This window comes from Megalobrama amblycephala, linkage group LG2 (genome assembly GCF_018812025.1).
Source record: "Megalobrama amblycephala isolate DHTTF-2021 linkage group LG2, ASM1881202v1, whole genome shotgun sequence".
NCBI lineage: Eukaryota > Metazoa > Chordata > Actinopteri > Cypriniformes > Xenocyprididae > Megalobrama > Megalobrama amblycephala.
In genome coordinates this window covers 42,315,684-42,337,221 of record NC_063045.1, presented here as the reverse complement: position 1 = coordinate 42,337,221, position 21,538 = coordinate 42,315,684, and the positions used below count along the sequence as shown (strand labels likewise).

General features: G+C 40.2%; 1 protein-coding gene across 1 annotated transcript in view; it reads left to right on the top strand.

The window, feature by feature from the left end:
- The window catches only part of gfra2b (GDNF family receptor alpha 2b), an 89,496-nt gene that overhangs the window by 36,661 nt on the left and 31,297 nt on the right, over positions 1-21,538 (top strand). The window contains exon 4 of the mRNA XM_048176520.1: positions 7,754-8,138. Coding sequence (XP_048032477.1) covers positions 7,754-8,138 — 385 coding nt within the window. The remainder of the gene's footprint in view (positions 1-7,753; positions 8,139-21,538) is intronic.

Below are 21,538 nucleotides of genomic sequence, written 5' to 3'. Positions count from 1 at the left end.
ACAGTTTCAGGTGTATGATAGCAGGGATATAGATGTAGAAAGAAAGAGAGAGTCGGGAGGAAGCTATCCATTAGTGTTCCCGTTTATCCTAATGCCATTGCTAGGGTCATTATGTTGAGCGGGAAGTATTTAGTCAAAATACGTAGATATTTTTGAATGGCTGTCAATGCAAGAATTGGAATTTTTATTTATTTTTTTTTTTTTTATAGAACTAATACTTTAAGTAGGCCTACACATTAAATTACTCAAACAAGACAGTAAAGTCATTTATATTGTTGCAAAACTTTTAAATTTCAGTGTTTTCAACACTGATACTAATAATAATACACTCTTCAAAGAATCTTGAAAAAATTATATCATATATTGTATCAAATATTAAGCATCACAACTGTTTTCAACATTGATAATAATCAGAAATGTTTCTTGAGCATGAAATCAGCATATCAGAATGATATCTGAAGGATCATGTGACACTGAAGACTGGAGTAAAGATGCTGAAAATGTAGCTTTGCCTTCACAGGAATACATTTAATTTGTACTTTAAAATAAATTAAAATAGAACAGTTATTTTAAATTGTTATAATATTTCACAATATTACAGTGTGCATGAGAGACTTGCTGATCCCAAAGTTTTGAACAGTAGTCTATACTAGAGTTGTCAAAAGTACTGAAATTTAAAAGCGTGACGCTTTGAGCGCTGTTGAGCAGACTCTTAAACATCTCTGATTGGCCATTGTGTTCACGGCTCATCAGATATGTCTGTGATTGGCTTCAGTGATCAACACTTCAAAAATGTTGTAAATAGTCATCAATGACGCTCTTCATTGAGCGCTTACACACATACACACAGGAGTGTTTGAAAGCAGGCGTCTATCGCGGACCAGTCCGGTGATAGATGCCTGCTTTCAAACACTCCTGCTCCTGCTTTCAAAACGCTTTCAAATTCAAACACTTCCGCGCATAGATCGCGGAACATACCAAAAGAAGGAGGGGCCCAGGGGGTATAGGGGCGTGGTTTATAGAACTTCGCTCACTGGATCACTTGTTTCAATCATTAATATATTGTATATATCATATATTCATTAATATATCATATATTTCATCAATAGGCCTAGATACAATCTTTATCAAGCATAACAGTTTCCCATAGCGGCTCCTGACCATAAATTTAGGTAGGGCAGATTCTGGGTTTTAGTGCTAATTTATGATAGCTTAAAGGAACACTCCACTTTTTTGAAAATAGGCTCATTTTTCAACTCCGCTAGAGTTAAACAGTTGAGTTTTACCGTTTTTGAATCCATTCAGCCGATCTCCGGGTCTGGCGGTACCACTTTTAGCATAGCTTAGCATAGTTCATTGAATCTGATTAGCATCTTGCTCAAAAATGACCAAAGAGTTGAGATTTTTTTCTTATTTAAAACTTAACTCTTCTGTAGTTACATTGCGTACTAACGGAAAATGAAAAGTTGGGATTTTCTAGGCCGATATGGCTAGGAACTATACTCTCATTCTGGCGTAATAATCAAGGAACTTTGCTGCCGTACCATGGGTGCAGCAGGTGCAATGATATTACACAGCGTCTCTCACAAATGTCTCCATGGTTGCAAGGCATGCTCCCTGTGCAAGCAGGGGGTCACAGCCAGGCGGTGTGTAATATCATTGCGCCTGCTGCACCCATAGTATGGCATAGTAAGTCTATTTAGAATTGAAAAGCCCAAAGAACTGTATCTTTGCTAAATGAATTTAATGTTTGTGATGACATTTAATTTTTAGTTCATTTGTTTTATTTCTTTTTATTTAAATTATTGTTGTGTCTCAATTTATACTAACAAAATTTGTGAAATGTGTCAAGAACGTTCTGTTGAATGCATTTTTGAAAGTTTAATAAAAAGAAGTTGTGGGGGAATTCCAGTGAGGAAAAGGCAGGAACACACCAAGCCGACGAGCTCCAACGCCGATTCAACACTTCGAATCGGCCGAAAAAAGGCCGACGTGAACCAACTTCAGCCGACGGTGTGGAACACACTGAGAAAACGTAGTCGGCCGACGAAGAAAAATGGCTAAGTTTTCTCAGTGTGTTCCGCACCGTCGGCTGAAGTTGGTTCTTGTCGGCCTTTTTTCGGCCGATTCAAAATGTTGAATCGGCGTTGGAGCTCGTCGGTCCGTCGGGCCATCTGATCATTCTGATTGGCTGCTCAGCTACTGCCGCCTGCTGTTTCGGAAAGGCATTTCATCTCACGCAGGCGCAGAACTGATGTGCTGCTTGGCCGTTGGCTGTTTAGCGTCAGTTTGGTGTGGCAGGGCAACTTTGGTCACAGACGCTGCCGACGTGAGCAAACCCCGCAATCTGCTTTCGTCTCCACTAGTTCGTCGGGGTCGGCTTGGTGTGGCCTTTACCAAACATAAAACAAACACAACAGTACTATATAAAACTTAAAGCTATTCACACAAGCTAAAGGAACTAAAGGATTTATAGCTACTTTTTATTAATTTTATATGCTAGTCCACATATGTACTAATGAAGTCAACTAGTTACTAACCTGATTGAGACTAATACACACATAGCTGAAGCGGATTGATATCGTCTTAGTCTGGACTGGATTGAGGTTTACGCTAGCTAACGTGAAAATAAGCAGGACAGCCTGAAATCTGCCCAAATGGCTCACAATTACAGCACACTGCAGTTCCATTTTTCACCACAGATTTACATTGGAAAACTGTAGGTTGCTGTAAAGCTAGGGAAGGCTCCAAGTCCGGCTGCCCCGCTTATAAGTATCATAATACATGCCTGCTGTCCGAAGCCATACGTTAAATTGTAATATCCTGCTCACTTTACGTCTTAAAACAGTCTAGAAAATCTGAAAAATATTTGTTGTAGAATGCTGAACACATTTACAATTTATTATTGTTTCAGCTTGTATAGAGGTCTATGTTTGGATGACCCTGCCCATACAGATGAGCCGTGGCTGTTAGTTTCAAAGGTAATTTACTCATTTTGATTGCGGATGCCACAACATTGGTTTATATCCGGACTATAAACTGTTAGCCCAATATTTTCATATATTTACAACAAAGGAATAGTGATACTGCCAGCTGAAATCACTGTTTGTGAAGTTGTTTCATATAGCTTACATGAGCGCTGCGCTCTCTGGATCAGCGGCAGCGCGAAAGCAGGTTTAAATTCATATTCCAGCATGATCGTAACTTTAAAGGTTTAATAGACTGCAGAACTGTTGTCATTTAGGAATAAGATCGCTTGTGTGTTTGAATCGATATTGCAATATTTTAATTATTTGTGCATACAGTCTATGAAGAAACAGACATCTCTCAGATTTCATCTAAAAGATCTTCATTTCTGTTCCAAAGATGAACGAAAGTCTTATGAGTTTGGAACGACACAAGGGTGAGTAATTAAAGGGTTAGTTCACCCAAAAATGAAAATTCTGTCATTTATTACTTACCCTCATGCCGTTCCACACACGTAAGACCTTCATTCATCTTCGGAACACAAATTAAGATATTTTGGTTGAAATCCGATGGCTCTGTGAGGCCTGCATCTTCCTCTCTCAAGATCCATAAAGGTACTAAAAACATATTTAATTCAGTTCATGTGAGTACAGTGGTTCAATATTAATATTATAAAGCGACAAGAATATTTTTGGTGCGCCAAAAAAAGCAAAATAACGACTTATTTAGTGATGGCCGAATTCAAAACACTGCTTCATGAAGCATCGGATCATAAATGAATCAGTGTATTGAATCTGCTGTTCGGAGCGCCAAAGTCACGTGATTTCAGCCGTTGCAGTTTGACACACGATCTGAATCATGATTCGATACACTGATTCATTTATGCTCCGATTCTTTCTGAAGCAGTGTTTTAAAATCGGCCATCACTAAATAAGTCGTTATTTTGCTTTTTTTGGCGCACCAAAAATATTCTCGTCGCTTTATAATATTAATATTGAACCACTGTACTCACATGAACTTAAATATGTTTTTAGAACATTTATGGATCTTGAGAGAGGAAGTGTCATTGCTCCCTATGGAGGCCTCACGGAGCCATTAGTTTTCAACTAAAATATCTTAATTTGTGTTCCGAAGATTAATGAAGGTCTTACGGGTGTGGAACGGCATGAGGGTGAGTAATAAATGACAGAATTTTCATTTTTGGGTGAACTAACCCTTTAATGACATATTTTTCATTTTGGGGTGATCTAACCCTTTAAGGCTGGTACCACATTCATTCAAACTATAAAAGCCTTGAATGGACCCTTTTCACAGATTCTGATGACGTGCCTCCACAGTTATCAACAGTGCAAATCTAGTGACATTTTTTATTTTTTAATTAAAAATAATAATGATAATATAACCTATATTTAAAATGCTTTACTTTGTGTTATTGCCTCAGCTGTAAATTACAAAACGAATTAAGACTGCTGTGTGAGTGTTCATATATTTATAAGAACTTTTCAGCAGGCTCAATATAACTCATGTTAACACAGAGCATGATTTGTTATTTTAATACACTCTCAGTTGTGCAAGTAGTCTATATATTCTGAAGCTAAAAAATGTTTAAGGAATAAATATTTGAGCCATGATAGCAAAACATAACGTTTCCAGTTTAATTATAACCACTTGATCATTTTTAGTAATGTCTGTAAAAACAGACTTTTTAATGAACACAATCATCATCTAAGGACCTGTAGGGGTTTTTGAAGATGAAGTGAGTATGTGGTTTTCATCCTCAGTCATTGTGAAACCGGGTGGGGAGCAGTTGTCTGGCAAGAGAGCTAGGATGTTTTTGCCAGTGAGGCAATCAGCGGACAGGTACTCTTTCCACTTACATGACCTTGTGAGAAGCGAGGCCTCAGTGAGATCTGTTTTGAAGCCCCTGCCTGATTCCCTCAGCTTTAATAAAACATGTGCGAGCGCGCAGCAAGGAAGCGCTTTGAGTCAGGGATACTGTAAAAACCGTGTCTGTCAGAGAGATAACAAGGTAGCTTTGGCATAGTGCTAATTGGCCATTGCGTTCCTATATGCAAAGAATATTTATCACTTCTGACAGGGCTTGAGAGCATTTCTCGTTTTTTCCCACTTGAACAGTTTTGCCCTTTGCAAACTGTGAGTTTTATCAGCGTATTTGAAGATGCACTATGAGATAATGAATTTTGGAAACATGAGGAAATGTTGGCCGGTGTTCCTTTGGGGAAGGATGTTAAGACTGCTTAAAATGCACACACTAGTTTAAAATCAGAACAATGACAAACACACCCATTTCAGATAAAGGGGGCCTCCAGGGGCCAAAATGTTGTATTTGACCAAGCTATGAAATACTTCTCATGTGCTTTGCTCTGTTTACCAACAACAATGTAATTTTGTTACAGCATAGAATTTTGTTCTCCATCCATGCAGGGACTGCAGATGAAAATTAGTCAGAATGGCTAAATCTGGCACATTTATGTAGGTGACTGGTGTTAATGTGCATTGTCCTCTTTTAACCCAATTTAGCCCACCGGCAACTATAGTTGCCGCAGTGTATGTTTGTCATTTTCCTTTTGTAAGTATTTTTCTAGATGTTTTCCATGTTTTATGTCTCCATGATATGCAAGAAAACAACCAAATAAAGGATTTCAAGAACAAAAAAAAAAGGTATTCACTTCCTTCCTGTCACATGAGGCTGTCAACTTCCAACCCCTACTTCCAGGAAGCATAGTGAAGGCAAACCCTCCCAAAGAAAACTAATTTTCATGTTAATATTAAGAATTTTTTGCTGATATATATATATATATATATATATATATATATATATATATATATATATATATATATATATATATATAATCGTGAAGGTCTCTAGAATCATCCAAACAAAACAAATCTTACAAGAGACCTATAGTTTTTGGTATACTTAGTCAAAAGTCCAAGCGGCAACTATAGTTGCCGGTGGGCAAATGACTTGTAAGTACATATATCATGGGGAAATGGGGTATACTGTGTTTAATGGGTTAATAAATCAAGGTTATTGGTCTTTAGAGCTTTTTGCTTTCATAATATTTTATATTGTATATAATATATATTGTTATTTATTTATTTGTTTGTTTGTTATATGTGACCCTGGACTACAAAACAAGTCATAAGGGTACATTTTTCGAAATTGAGATTTATACATCATCTGAAAGCTGAATGTATGTAAGCTTTCCATTGATTTATGGTTTGGTAGGATAGGACATTTGGCCGAGACACAACTATTTGAAAATTTGGGACTATTTTGGGACTATATGAGATTATTTGTATCTTAAGGTGCAAAAAAAAAAAAAAAAAAAATCAAAATATTGAGAAAATTGCCTTTAAAGTTGTCCAAATGAAGTCCTTAACAATGTATATCCATTCACAAAAAGAACTGTTTATATATTTACGGTAGAAAATTTACAAAATATCTTCATGGAACATGATCTTTACTTAATATCCTAATGATTTTTGCCATAAAAGAAAAAAAAAACCCAGTAATTATGACTCATACAATGTATTGTTGGCTATTGCTACAATATACCTGTGCGACTTCAGGCTGGTTTTGTGGGTCCAGGGTCACATATAGGAGTAACTTTTTCTAATGAACGATGTAATTTAACTTTTTTGATTCACAATGCTCTGTTGGAGCAACTTAATGGCTGGACTTTGTTCTGCACTATGTTCCACCACTTTAAGACATTTGTTGTTTGTTGTGTTTTCATATTCAAGAGATTATAAACTAGATGCAGGTTTTTTGTGTTCACATTGAATGTTCTTCAACTTTGATTGATCTGTTGATCTGTTGAAAGCAGTTACTTTGAGTTAGATCCATAAATGTTATCCTCCTATTCAAATTTTACATTTAAGGGGTGCATACAACATATTTGCCTACCGGAACATTCAAATAAGTTTTTAAGAAGAAGAAAAAAAAAAAAGAAAAAAAACCTGGGGAAAATAAATGCAGAACATGTTCACATAGAACACTATTAACAGGACTGTATGCATGAAATCATTCAGAAAAATGTGGGCACAAATGGGTTAAAAAGTCGTTAAATAAAGTATAAGTAAATAAATAAGCACTAACATAAAAATAAAAAAAATAAAAAATTAATCCTGGGTAAATATTTCCTTAAAATGTAGATAATTAAATATGATTCACAAAATCACATGATTCTCAGCCTGGAGAATGACAATGACAAAGCTATCTCAATAAGATTTTAAACTCAGAAAAAACTATCTTCTAAATGACAAGCAAGAGCTATTTCACACTGAACCACCCAAGACTTCTAACAATGGCTTATCCAGCAGTTCTCATTGGGTAAAATCTAATTAAACATGCTTCAAAGGACAAAAGCCTGACTACCATGAAGCCGCCTGTGCACATTGAAATGAAAAACACTATTAGAGCACATGTTAGCTCTTATCAAAAAGTCAGAAAAGGTCATAATATGTCATGGTTTTCAAGCGGAGATGTGAAAAGAGGCTAATTTGGAGGACACATGCACATCCAGGGTCATATTTGATAAATGTGCTTGTCTTGATTATTTTCATATATGTGTCTTGCAAAATACCTTTATTAGAAGAATACATGTGCACTGACATTTGCAGGTCCAAACGCTGAAGCAACCTGACAGTGTGTTGCCTGAGTAAACACATCTAAATATGTATTTTCACTTGAATCTGGTTTGTCTCTGTTTAACCAAGCATGCTGTCCCTCACTGTTCCCCTCTATCTGTGCCGACAGCCATGGACTCCGCTTCTGCAAAAGGGAATCTGTGTTCTGACACGGGCAAGCCCTGCAACCCATGTCTGGATGCCACGAAGGCCTGCAACCTCAACGACACCTGCAAGAAACAGCGCACTGCCCTCATGGCCACCTGCAACCCTGCAACTCCCATTCAGCAAGCTCACGAACCCTGCAACCGAAAACGTTGCCACAGAGGTCTGCGGCAGTTCTTCGACCGCGTACAAACGGAATTCAGCTACCCATTGCTTTTCTGCTCCTGTCGGGATAAAGCGTGTGCCGAACGTCGCCGGCAAACCATCATGCCTGCGTGTTCATATGAAGAGAAGACAAAACCCAATTGCCTTGAGCTAAGGAGGACTTGCCGCTCTGATCCACTCTGCAGGTAAGGTTATCCAGTCCGGGTCACGGCACCAGAAACACAACAAATAGGTTACTGTTTCACCAGGGCTGCAACCAAACTATTTTGATATTCGAGTAAACGTGTTTTAAAAAGTTTTATAAAATGGTTAGTTCCTGTCCTTGATTCTGATTGGTCAATAGCTGTGTTTTATTCGTGATAAAACACAGCTATGACCGCTTCACCCAACGGTTCTGTGTATCACTATACACAGCACCCTTAACAACCACTCTTAGCAACGTAAACTGTATGTTCTCAATTGATATTGTTCATTGAAACTTACTGTATTATGTAGAAGAGTACCTTGAGAAAGAGATCGAGTGAGCGAGTTTATTACCTGCATTCAGATTCAGCATTTTCCTTCAGGTCAGTCCTATGTTCATAATAAAAAATCTGTTTAAAATGTCAGATGATTAAATGCATACCTCGGGTCTTTAGTGACCCGGGACGTCATTCACTACCCTCCTCCTCGTTCATTTTTTAAAGTTAGACATTAACCTTCTTGGTATTCCTCAATCAATTAATTATAAAGAATATAACAAGAAAAAAATCATAAAATTATAAAAGAATGCCTATTTTTGTATTCATTTTTTGTAAAAATTGTATAGGGTCGCAAATGACCCGAGGTGTGTATGAGTGCACGTATATTTTTTCTGCACAACAATAATTGAATCTTAGATGATGGAATAAGTGCAATTTACCTTTATTCCACAAGGTGGCAATGTCTGATACACAATGATGAAGTGACGACTCATTCAGACAGAAAACGAAATAATAAGAAAAACATGAAATGGCTCAGCGATTTACTGCAGAGCAAGTACTGAACACAATCAAATATGACTGTAACTGTTACAGGATGAATCTGGTGAAGCTGTTAGTGATCAAAATATTGATTTTGAAGATGTTGAAAATTATAGTTTTGAGAATACGTTTGAGATCATGAATGGGCTCATATTCGTGACCTCAAACATAAAACTAGCCCATTATTTGCTGAATTTACTGGGAAATGAGCTCTGACAAGGACATTGATGATGGCATAAAACATCTGCTCAAACGGAGCCCTTTCAAGCTCCGAAAGGTTACAAAATATGATTTATTTTATTCTTCTGTAATTGTTACTCATATCAGAGGAGTTTTATATTATTACGACAGGTAGAGATCCTTCTGTGTTAGATATAGATCCGGGTCGATAAAGACCCGAATATGTAAGAATGATTGGCGAAACAATCATGCATTTAAGGGTTAAAGAATTTGTCAGTTGCGTCTTGTTCCGTGTTCTAATTCAATCTTTTCAATGTAAAAGTCTTCGCTACTGACTGACACACTCAGAAAGACAGTCTTTGCCGCCATCTAATGACATAATAATGTAACTTCTGTTGCTGTTCATGGTCAGGGACTATTTTTTCCGGCAGAAGGAAGGCTTTTAGTAAGAGTGTACTTCATGACAGTTGCATTGTTACAAATTTTTGTCGCGTCGTACCTAACAATGCCCTTCAGCCATGACTTATTCACGATACAGCACAGCCTCTCATACCTTATTGCTTACTTAAAGTCCCCATAAAAAAAAAGTTTTTTGGCTTTTAGTATGAATATGTTAGCCTTAAGTTTATCTATAAGCTAGTGTGCTCCAAAACAATGACACAATTCAGATTAGGAGACATAATAATAATGTTCAATAATAATAATAATAATGTTCAAAACTTACAGTCTCTCGCTTCCGCCAATATGGTTTGTTTTTGGTGACATCACTCTGCACTTCAGCTTCTCATGTGCTTCTCAAATGCTCTCTAGAATCTGAAGTGCCCACACCCTACACTATAAATAGACGCTGAAGCTGTGGCTGACATCGGTCAATTGTTCACACAATGTGGTGAACGTCACATAATGCACTATATACAGTAGGTGATAAGGAATAATTCCTGTCCCACCCAAAATGCAGAAACCCTGAAGTCTTTTGTGAACAGTGCAAATACCTGAATAATAAATAATAAAATTAATTGTAATTTCATTTTTTATTATTGACTACTATCAAGTAGTTGTTGGATGGACAGCAGAAGAGGTTGGATCAGTAGGTGATCCATATACTCAAAACACATTACAAACATTGAATCAGCAGGAGATCCATATGCTCAAAAACATTTTAGAGATTGAATCAGTAGGTGGTCAAAAAGCATTTCACTACAGATGTAACCGATATGTAATCTATAAAGCCAAGGACACACAACCTATTAGAAGCATATTATTGACCCAAACACTCATGTTGATGGACAGCCAGTAGCAGCACTGCATTGACTATAAGGTTTGATCAGTATACAGTGTATCCAAGCATGCAATGTCTTGACCCTGCCTTATCCATTAATGTCTTAATGTCAGAAGAACAAAAATCATTGATCGATCACACAACCAGTGAACACTTGTGGTCTATTAGCAACATTTAGAATAGGTGTTTTATTGAGTGGCGAGTGTTAATTAACCTAGTATGGTGAACTACGAGAAAATCGATTTGCTGTGTGTCAAATGAACCTTACTCTCTTGAGTCTGCGCTTACCTTCCCCCAGTTCATGTGTCATTTATCAGTGCTCACCTGGGAATACAAGAGATTGCCTGAACACAAACCTGTCTTTGAAAGGCATTGAAAGAAAAAGCAACTCTAGAAGTCAGCTTCTTGCTCATGCTTAAAAAGTTGTTAAGGTCACACACACTATTTAATTGAATTAAATGAAATGCCACAGCACTGTTGTGAAAGAAATTATGGCATTTATCTTTTCTTTTCTTTTCTTTTCTTTACACTTTATGTTTTTTTTTTTCTTGTTATGCAGTACTTTTCGGACCGAATAACTTTTAAAACAAATGAATGTACTTGTAATTTAAAGGTGAAGCACAACATATTTGTGCTACTAGCGGCACCAAATCAATCACAAAAGTATCACAGTCAATTATCATCACAACCATATGTAAACAAAACAAGATGGCTCCATGACCCACCCAGAAAATTTCACCATCTTGGAAATGACATCAAATGGCACCTGCAGTCAGAGTTGTTTGATCTGTCTCAACTTTACAAGCTAGATATTTAATAAATCGGTAACACTTTACAATAAGGTTCATTAGTTAACTTTAGTTAACTACATAAGTTAACATGAACTTATAATGAACTGCACTTCTACAGCATTTATTAATCTTTGTTAATGGTAATTTCAACATTTAGTAATACATTATTAAAATTAATAATGTGTAAAACATTAGTTAATGCACTGTGAACTAGCATGAACAAACAATGAACAGCTGTATTTTCATTAACTAACATTAACGAAGAAATACAGTAACAAATGTATTGCTCATGGTTAGTTAATACATTAACTAATGTTTAACTAATGAACCTTATTGTAAAGTGTTACCAATAAATCTAACTAGGAGGTGGAAAACACAGCATTAATGTTTATACAGTTGTTTCCCCAACAAACAATATGTCACTTCCTGGGTGATGATGTCATTGGGAAACTTGATTTTGTAAGTTAAAGGAATATTCCAAAAAAACTAACAGTGATATTGAATACATTACTTATTAAACAATATTGTAAAAAAATGCAAATAAAAATGTCCTGAAACATATCATTTTATTAAGACATTATTTGGACATATAGAGTGACAACTGGTATTTATACATGGATTTTATGAAACTAGTCTGTTTCAGGCTATATATATATATATATATATATATATATATATATATATATATATATATATATATATATATATATAAAATAGTCAAACCAAAATGTATTCAGACACCTTTTCACAAACCAAAATGTATTCAGACACCTTTTCACCTTTTCAGTCACATTTCATTCATTAAAACAGTTTATTCACTATAGTTTAAAAAAATAGTAATAAAATGTGACAAGATTTCTAATATGACAAGTTAAACTCTGTCAGAAAAAAATAATCTTAATTATGTCAGATAACACTTAAGCAAAACATGGTCAGGTTAAAGTGTCTGAATAAGTTTTTTGTTCCAAATTTTTATCAATTTTACTGGTAGTCCACTGTATGAAGATTTTTTGGATATAATGTGTCACAGTTTACTATATTTTGCTATACTCACTTACATAAATGAACTATAGTGTCCTGCACTCACTAGTAAATATATATATATATATATATATATATATATATATATATATATAAATGTCTGAATAATTATTGGTTTGACTATATATACAGTGGGTACGGAAAGTATTCAGACCCCCTTAAATTTTTCACTCTTTGTTATATTGCAGCCGTTTGCTAAAATCATTTAAGTTCATTTTTTTCCCTCATTAATGTACACACAGCACCCCATATTGACAGAAAAACACAGAATTGTTGACATTTTTGCAGATTTATTAAAAAAGAAAAACTGAAATATCACATGGTCCTAAGTATTCAGACCCTTTGCTGTGACACTCATATATTTAACTCAGATGCTGTCCATTTCTTCTGATCATCCTTGAGATGGTTCTACACCTTCATTTGAGTCCAGCTGTGTTTGATTATACTGATTGGACTTGATTAGGAAAGCCACACATCTGTCTATATAAGACCTTACAGCTCACAGTGCATGTCAGAGCAAATGAGAATCATGAGGTCAAAGGAACTGCCTGAGGAGCTCAGAGACAGAATTGTGGCAAGGCACAGATCTGGCAAAGGTTTCAAAAAATTTCTGGTGCACTTAAGATTCCTAAGAGCACAGTGGCCTCCATAATCCTTAAATGAAAGACGTTTGGGATGACCAGAACCCTTCCTAGAGCTGGCCGTCCGGCCAAACTGAGCTATCGGTGGAGAAGAGCCTTGGTGAGAGAGGTAAAGAAGAACCCAAAGATCACTGTGGCTGAGCTCCAGAGATGCAGTCGGGAGATGGGAGAAAGTTGTAGAAAGTCAACCATCACTGCAGCCCTCCACCAGTCGGGGCTTTATGGCAGAGTGGCCCGACGGAAGCCTCTCCTCAGTGCAAGACACTTGAAAGCCCGTATGGAGTTTGTTAAAAAAACACCTGAAGGACTCCAAGATGGCGAGAAATAAGATTCTCTGGTCTGATGAGACCAAGATAGAACTTTTTGGCCTTAATTTTAAATGGTATGTGTGGAGAAAACCAGGCACTGCTCATCACCTGTCCAATACAGTCCCAACAGTGAAGCATGGTGGTGGCAGCTGCAGGGACAGGACGACTGGTTGAAATCGAGGGAAAGATAGATGCGGCCAAGTACAGGGATATCCTAGACGAAAACCTTCTCCAGAGTGCTCAGGACCTCAGACTGGGCCGAAGGTTTACCTTCCAACAAGACAATGACCCTAAGCACACAGCTTAGGATCCCCAAAAACACAGAATCCCCAAATCCAGGTGTGAAAAACTTGTTGCATCTTTCCCAAAAAGACTCATGGCTGTATTAGTTCAAAAGGGTGCTTCTACTAAATACTGAGCAAAGGGTCTGAATACTTAGGACCATGTGATATTTCAGTTTTTCTTTTTTAATAAATCTGCAAAAATGTCAACAATTCTGTGTTTTTCTGTCAATACGGGGTGCTGTGTGTACATTAATTAGGAAAAAAAATGAACTTAAATGATTTTATCAAATGGCTGCAATATAACAAAGAATTAAAGGTCCCGCTCTTCGTGATCCCATGTTTCAAACTTTAGTTAGTGTGTAATGTTGCTGTTAGAGTATAAATAAAATCTGTAAAATTTTAAAGCTCAAAGTTCACTGCCAAGCCAGATATTTTATTTAACAGAAGTCGCCTACATCGAACGGCCAGTTTGGTTAACACGCGAAACATGAACACATGTTATATTGCACACTATAAACACAATCAAAGCTTCAAAAAACCACGAAAAACGGGACCTTTAAAAATTTAAGGGGGTCTGAATACTTTCCGTACCCACTGTATAAACAAACCAGAAAACAACAGAATGAGGAAAATGTGTGCAAGCATTACATTTTATCCATCCTGAATTTAACTCTTGCTCTTATTACATGAATGACCACTGGGCTCCAGACCCTTTGTCCTTAAACACTGTATGATGTGTGAACTGAGAGAAAAGTGAGGGCCCCCACCAGGCCAACCTGAGGACTTTGGCTGCCCTTTCTGTCTGTTATAGCCTCCAGAAATCACCTTGCCTTTCCCATAGCAGGAGACTGGAGGACATCCAACAACAGAACTGACTCAGTGAAAGTGGCCAGGCTGAGAGATACAGTAAACAGACACACTCATATGTATTGTTATCCCTGACTTGAATAACTTCCCGAGACCCTGCCATTCATTTTGTCCTCTGTAAAGGGCATTTAGTTTGTAATCTTACATCTTAAAGAGGACATGCTGGGCTTTTCAGAGATACCAAATGTTGGGGTTTGCACAATGTCCTATACCTAATTTAAAAAAAAAAAAAAAAAGTCTGACAGCATAATTCATCACATTTTTTTGGGGAAGAGAAACAACTTATTTACTTACCAAGATATAGTTTGTTTTCAAATCAGGATATGATTTTTACAAGAAAGACATTGTTTGATGTCCTCTTTATATAATTTGAACCTTTTTTTGCTGGGTCTCAGACGGATAAATATCCTTATGTTCACAAGTAAATGTAAAGAAGAAAAATCATTTGATTTTGCTATATATGTAATCTAGCAAAAGCTGGTGAGAAATTCTAAATTAACAGTAAGTATTTACATAAATGTAATATTTATTTCAATGTTTAATGGTGCATTCTGATACATTTCAAATACTTCTTTTAAGCTTTTCCATCTTATACCTGAACAAAAATAAGATTATTCTGAGCGTTTGACAGTGTCCAAAAGCATTTTGAATAAGCATACAGTTGAAGCTTTGGCTTGAGCTTAAATGATAAAAAAGCCTGTCATAGACTCTTATTTGAGTCAGGTGACATGGATATTAGATTCAGTGTGCCTGCAGGAGTTGTGTAAATGATTCATGGTCTTGTTGCTTAGACTTCATGGTCATGGTCCTGAATCTCACTGGACCTCCAGACTTCTTAAAAGATGCTAATTTAACCACACAAGCGCAGGAAATAAATCACATTAAAAGTAGGTACAAAGTTTAGAGTTTAAATATCAGTCATAATGCTTCTCTTTTATTTAACAGCTGAAGTCCTAAACACCAGCACGAAAACCCCCATTTTATTGCCAAGTAAAACCAGCAAGAACGTGTACCATTGATCAGTGATTAAAAAAGCATCGTTAATTCATAGATTTTTGTTGATATAGTTGAAATATCTAAAATCTCAACAAAATATGTACAGACCCACTGCATTATTAATAGAGTGCAGTCAGGATTATCACAAGGAGATGTTCAGAAACCCTCGCTGGATTGTGTTCACATTTGTCTGAACCATAGTGCGTTTGTGTCATCAAATCAACAGTTCACTTCAGTGATTTAGCACACTCTTTTTATAGACTTGAGTATGGTTCGTAGGTGCACACACAAGTTTGGAAAACACGTCATCCAAACGAACCGAACTCTGACGTCAATTGAACCATGGTGCGCACCAAAAGTGCTAGTGTGAAAGCACCTTTAATGGATATAAAAATGTCAGAAAGGACATGCTAAAGTTGAAGTGCACTGACAGGATCTCTTCTAACAGCTTAAGAACCATGTCCAAATGAAGTGTAAAAGAAAGAGACGAGCCTTAAAATTCCATGCCTGAAATATTTGGCCTTGATACTTTGCTTGTCTAAATGTGTGCTGTTTATTGTTTGTGGATATCCATGCTGGGCTCAGGCCAGAGTATGAAGAGGACTGGCACCCCGACCATCTGTTCCTAAATCATCAATGATAAACACTCCAATTAGGAAATGACTGGGCTGCAGTCATGTGTTTTGAAAAATCTATCTTTAAGATGATATCTGTGTTTTGGACATAGTAGCTGGTTTCTGGCTGGTCTAAATCCCTGTTTACATTACATTAACATGAATGTTTGGTGAGATAAACAGTTTAATTTGAATGAACGGCTGCTAATGTGCTTTTCCAGACCAATATGAACATTTGCATGCTGTGAATGCAACATTTTTTTTAGAGAGGTGCTCTTATCTTATCTTTCCATTACATTGCAAATAAAGCTGGTAAACCAATAAGATTTGGTGTTTTGGTCACATGCCCAGAGCCACTGCTGTTACATAAAACCACGACTTGGTGGTGTGCACGAACAGACTGTTTTGCTGAGTGACAGTGAATAGCAGAGGAAGTTGTAAAATTGTTTGACTTACTTTCTTCTCTGTAACAAACTGGTTAGAACTGTCTATTTTTTAAATATATTTTCGTCTATATTTGTAATTCAGAAAGGAAGACCAGTGTTTTTCAAATTTCAAATTTCAAATTTTGCTATTATTCTCGCGCTTCGACTCGTTCACTAAACTGAACAGCCAATTAGGGTTCTCTCTCTCGCTTGACGGCTTGATGCTGATTCTACATGGTGAAACGGCTCAAAAAAACCCGGCGACATCTGAGTAGAGCCAATGGTGCAGAAAACACCGGGAAAACTTAGTTGGCCGACGCTTAAAAATGGTCAGACGTTTTCCCAATGGGCGATGGGTCCCAGGAGGTGCTCAAGCTGTCCCTTTCATGGGAACATCGACGCTGCGTAGTCGCTTTGGGAACGCCTCTGCGTGATTACGTCTTGAAGCACTCGTGAAATCAAACCAATAGTGTAGCGGGACGTCAGAGCGGGTGACGTCACGGACCAGGAAACTATAAAGCACCCCTGAGAACAAAGAACGCCAGCTTCTGTGTCTTCAGCAAAGCACTCTGTGTTGTGTGTCTTATTTGGTGTTGTCTGTCATTATCTGCAGCAAACAAAATATCTGTGTTTTAGTCACCAAGCATATATACTGTATATATATATTAGTATTATATATTGCAAAGACACGATTATGGCGGAGAAAGACAAGCAGCAGTTTACTAAATGTGCTCCTCCCTGCCCTCGTTTCATCACGGGCGGGGATACACATGATATGTGTGTTGCTTGTATGGGAGTGGAGCATGCACAGGCAGCTCTCGAGGGAGCTGTCTGTGTGCATTGTGAAAAGCTAACGCTCCGTGTACTCCGATCACGCCGCGCGTTCTTTGATAAAAAGGAGGACGCCGCGGCGAGTGTTCCCCAGGGCTCGGGTCCCGCTGCTGCCGAGGCACAGCGTAGACTTCGTTCCTGGGGTTCACAAATGGATCTGGTGGAGGGGTTAGAGACGGGTTCTGCCCTATCTTGACCCTCACCTGCCAGATCTGTTGCCTCTTCTCTGGCCGCGGAAGCACGCGTAGCGGTTTCTTCCCCCAGAGTGGAGGCACCGGAGCTTCGCTTATCTGTCTCCGAGGTGCTGGAGAGGAGGGCCCGCCACCCGCATCTCCAGCATATGAGGAGCTTTTAGAGGTTTTGACTCGGGCAGTGGCTAAACTAAAGATCGAATGGCCAGAAGAAAGACTTGAAGCGTGAGTTAAAAGCAAACTAGATGAGCGCTTTCTCCCTGCCCGAGCTCAACCTCAGCCCCGGGGATTGCCGTTCTTTCCAGATCTCCACACCGAGGTGTCGAGATCGTGGCAGAGTCCGGCACATTTCCGTGTTCATAACCCTACAACATCTCTGTACAGTAACATCATGGGGGGAAAGAACACGGTTATACGGCGATGCCTCAGGTCGAAGAGACGCTCGCGAGCTATCTCTCGCCTGAATCAGCATCGTCGTTAAAATCCCCGACTTTGCCCACCAGACCCCTGCGTACAACATCAGCGTTGGTGGGCAGGGCTTACACCTCAGCGGGTCAGGCAGAAGCATGTCTGCATACTATGTCGATCCTCCAGGCATACCAAGCTGACCTGCTGGGGGAAATAGACCAGAGTGGCGAGGCGTCTTTTGAATGCATTCAAGAATTGAGAAAGGCGACTGACTTAGCTCTCCGGGCCACCAAGGAGACGGCAAAAACAATCGGCCGGTCTATGGCAGCCCTGGTGGCCACGGAGAGGCATCTATGGCTGAACTTGTCGGACATTAAAGAACGCGATAAGGCGGTGCTTCTCGATGCGCCAGTGTCTGTTCAGGGCCTCTTCGGCGACTCCGTAACATCTGTCGTCGAGAGGTTCCAGGAGGCAAAACGTCAGTCTGCGGCCTTTCAAAAGTTCTTCCCTCGCCGCTCTACTGAGGCTGCTGAGCGGGAGGCATCTACAAGCTCCTCATCTGCGCGTAGAGCGCAGCAAAAACAAAGTGTTGCCACCCGTGCTCCCCCGAAAAGATCTTGGGGACCGGGTAAGACAGCACAAGTGAAGCCTTCCCGGGCTAAAACAGATCTGCGGGCTGTTATTATCGCCAGGAAGGCTGCGAAAAAGTCCTGACGCGAGGGGTCCAGGACTTCTGAGGGCAGCCCCCTCCGGAGAGGGTCCAGGAAAATTAAAATATATAAAGTTGACCCATCTTCGGTGCCCTCAGGGGGCCGTTCTGTTAACCCCGCCACCTCGTGTGTCGCGGGGCACAGCAGTCCCCCCCGATCCTCTGAGGAGGGTCGGTCAGCACCTGATTCGACTGTTCCCTACCGGGGCGCCGCTTCAGGGCGTCGAGCCAAGTGCTCAAAAAACACCAGAGACCAGTCTCGAGAGACTGGTTCCCTTAGTAGAATATTTAGAAGAATGGAAAAGTCTTCCCAATATTTCTCAATGGGTGCTGCAAATGATAAAAAAGGGGTACAAAATACAATTCGGGTTTCGCCCGCCCCGGTTCAGCGGGGTCCTCACTACAGTAGTGGACCCCCAGCAGTCTCTGGTCATGGAACAGGAAGTGATGACACTTTTGCAAAAGGGGGCTATAGAGATGGTTCCTCCCGCCAGCATACAGTCAGGGTTTTACAGCCGATACTTCATAGTTCCGAAGAAGGATGGAGGGTTGCGTCCTATTCTAGATTTACGCATGTTAAATCGTTCAGTGCAAAGGCTCAAGTTCAAGATGCTAACACTCAAACAGATCACTACACAGATCAGGTCCGAGGACTGGTTTGTGACAATAGATCTGAAAGACGCGTACTTCCATGTATCAATCCATCCTTCACATTGGAAGTTCCTCAGTTTTGCTTTCGGGGGCGAAGCTTACCAATACAAGGTTCTTCCGTTTGGCCTATCCCTTTCACCCCGCACCTTCACGAAGTGCGTGGATGCAGCGCTGGCTCCTCTGAGACTCCAGGGCATCCGCGTGCTGAATTATATCGACGATTGGTTGATTCTAGCTCAATCAGAGCAACAGGCAGTTCAACATCGAGATGTAGTTCTGTCCCACATGAAGAAGTTAGGGTTGAGACTCAATGCCAAGAAAAGTGTGCTTTTACCGGCTCAGACTACCAATTACCTAGGGGTAGTTTGGGATTCCACTTCGATGCAGGCACATTTGTCCCCTGCTCGGGTGAATTCCATTCTCTCAACCGTGAAAGGGGTGAAATTAGGCCAGTCACTCACTGTGAAGCAAATTCAGAGAATGTTGGGTCTGATGGCAGCGGCGTCCAACGTGATACCTTTTGGCCTGCTGCACATGAGACCCCTACAGTGGTGGCTCAGAACCAGGGGGTTTTCTCCGAGGGGAAACCCTTTTCGCACAATCAAGGTCACGCGGCGATGCCTTCGTGCTCTGGCGGTGTGGAAGAAGCCCTGGTTTCTATCCCAATGTCTTGTGCTAGGAGCTCCTTGTCGTCGCAAAATGCTAACGACGGATGCTTCTCTCACAGAGTGGGGAGCGATCATGAGTGGTCGCTCAGCTCAGGGTCTTTGGGAGGACCATCATCGATCTCGGCATATAAATCAGCTGGAGATGATGGCGGTATTTCGAGCACTCAAATACTTCCTCCCAGACCTGAGGGCCATCACGTGTTAGTTCAGTCAGACAACATGTCGGTGGTCTCTTATATCAACCATCAGGGGGGTCTGAGGTCTCGCCAATTGTGCAAGTTAGCTCATCAGATCCTCCTGTGGTCCCAGGGCAAGCTTCTCTCGCTGAGAGCAGCTTATATCCCGGGACGTCAAAATGTGGGAGCAGACATCCTGTCGAGGCAGGGGCCGAGGCCCGGGGAATGGAGGCTCCATCCCGAAGTGGTGGAACTGATTTGGAAAAAGTTCGGTCGTGCACAAGTCGACCTATTTGCCTCGAAAGAGACGTCTCACTGCCCGTTGTGGTTTTCTCTGACTCATCCAGCCCATCTGGGGTTGGATGCTATGGTACAGACGTGGCCGAGGCTGCGTCTGTATGCATTTCCCCCGATCACTCTGCTCCCCGGAGTTCTGGAGAGGGTTCGCCGGGACGGGGTCCGTCTAATATTGGTAGCCCCGTTCTGGCCGGCCCGAGTATGGTTCACGGATCTAATATCCCTCTTAGAAGACTCCCCCATGGAGATTCCTGTCAGACAAGACCTCTTGTCTCAGTTGGGCGGCGCAATAGTTCACCCGCACCCAGAAATATGGAAACTGTGGGCCTGGCCCCTGAGGGGGCAGAGCTCGTAGAATCTGGTCTCTCAACTGAGGTTGTAGAGACCATTCTCCACTCCAGAGCTCCAACCACGAGAAAACTGTACGCGTATAAGTGGAAATTGTTTGCTACTTGGTGTAGCCACTCTCAGGTGGATCCGGTCCACTCTTCTATCAGTCAAGTACTGCAATTTCTCCAAGAGAAGTTCTCGGAGGGTTTAACTCCTTCTAAATTGAAGATTTATATTGCCGCTATTTCCGCTTATCACGCAAAAATAGAAGGTCTTTCTGTTGGTAGAAACCCTTTAGTTGTACGTTTTCTCCGTGGCACTCAGAGGCTGAGGCCTGTTGTACGCACAAAAATGCCTTCCTGGGACTTAGCCATTGTGTTGGAAGGGTTAGCTGCGGCTCCCTTTGAACCTCTAGAGGAAGCATCTGAGAAGATCCTTACTCTCAAAACCTTATTTCTTCTGGCCATAACATCCCTCAAAAGAATCGGGGACTTACAAGCACTATCGGTTGCTCCTTCATGTTTAGACTTTGCACATGGTATGGTCAAAGCCTTTCTACATCCTAGACCTGGATATGTTCCTAAGGTCCCTACTAATGTCCCAGGGCCTATTGTGCTGCAGGCCTTCTGTCCTCCACCTTTTACAAATCTGGATCAGGAGAAACTGAATCTGCTCTGCCCGGTGAGGGCTTTAGACGCGTATGTCCACAGAGCTGCCCTGTGGCGAAAGACTGAACAACTGTTTGTGTGTTACGGTTCTCCTAATAAGGGAGGTCCTGCGTCTAAGCAGAGAATGAGTAAGTGGGTGGTCGAGGCCATCTCTCTTGCTTACAAATCGGCCGGACAGCCCCCTCCTTTAGCTGTCCGGGCGCATTCTACCAGCGGCATGGCTCCCTCA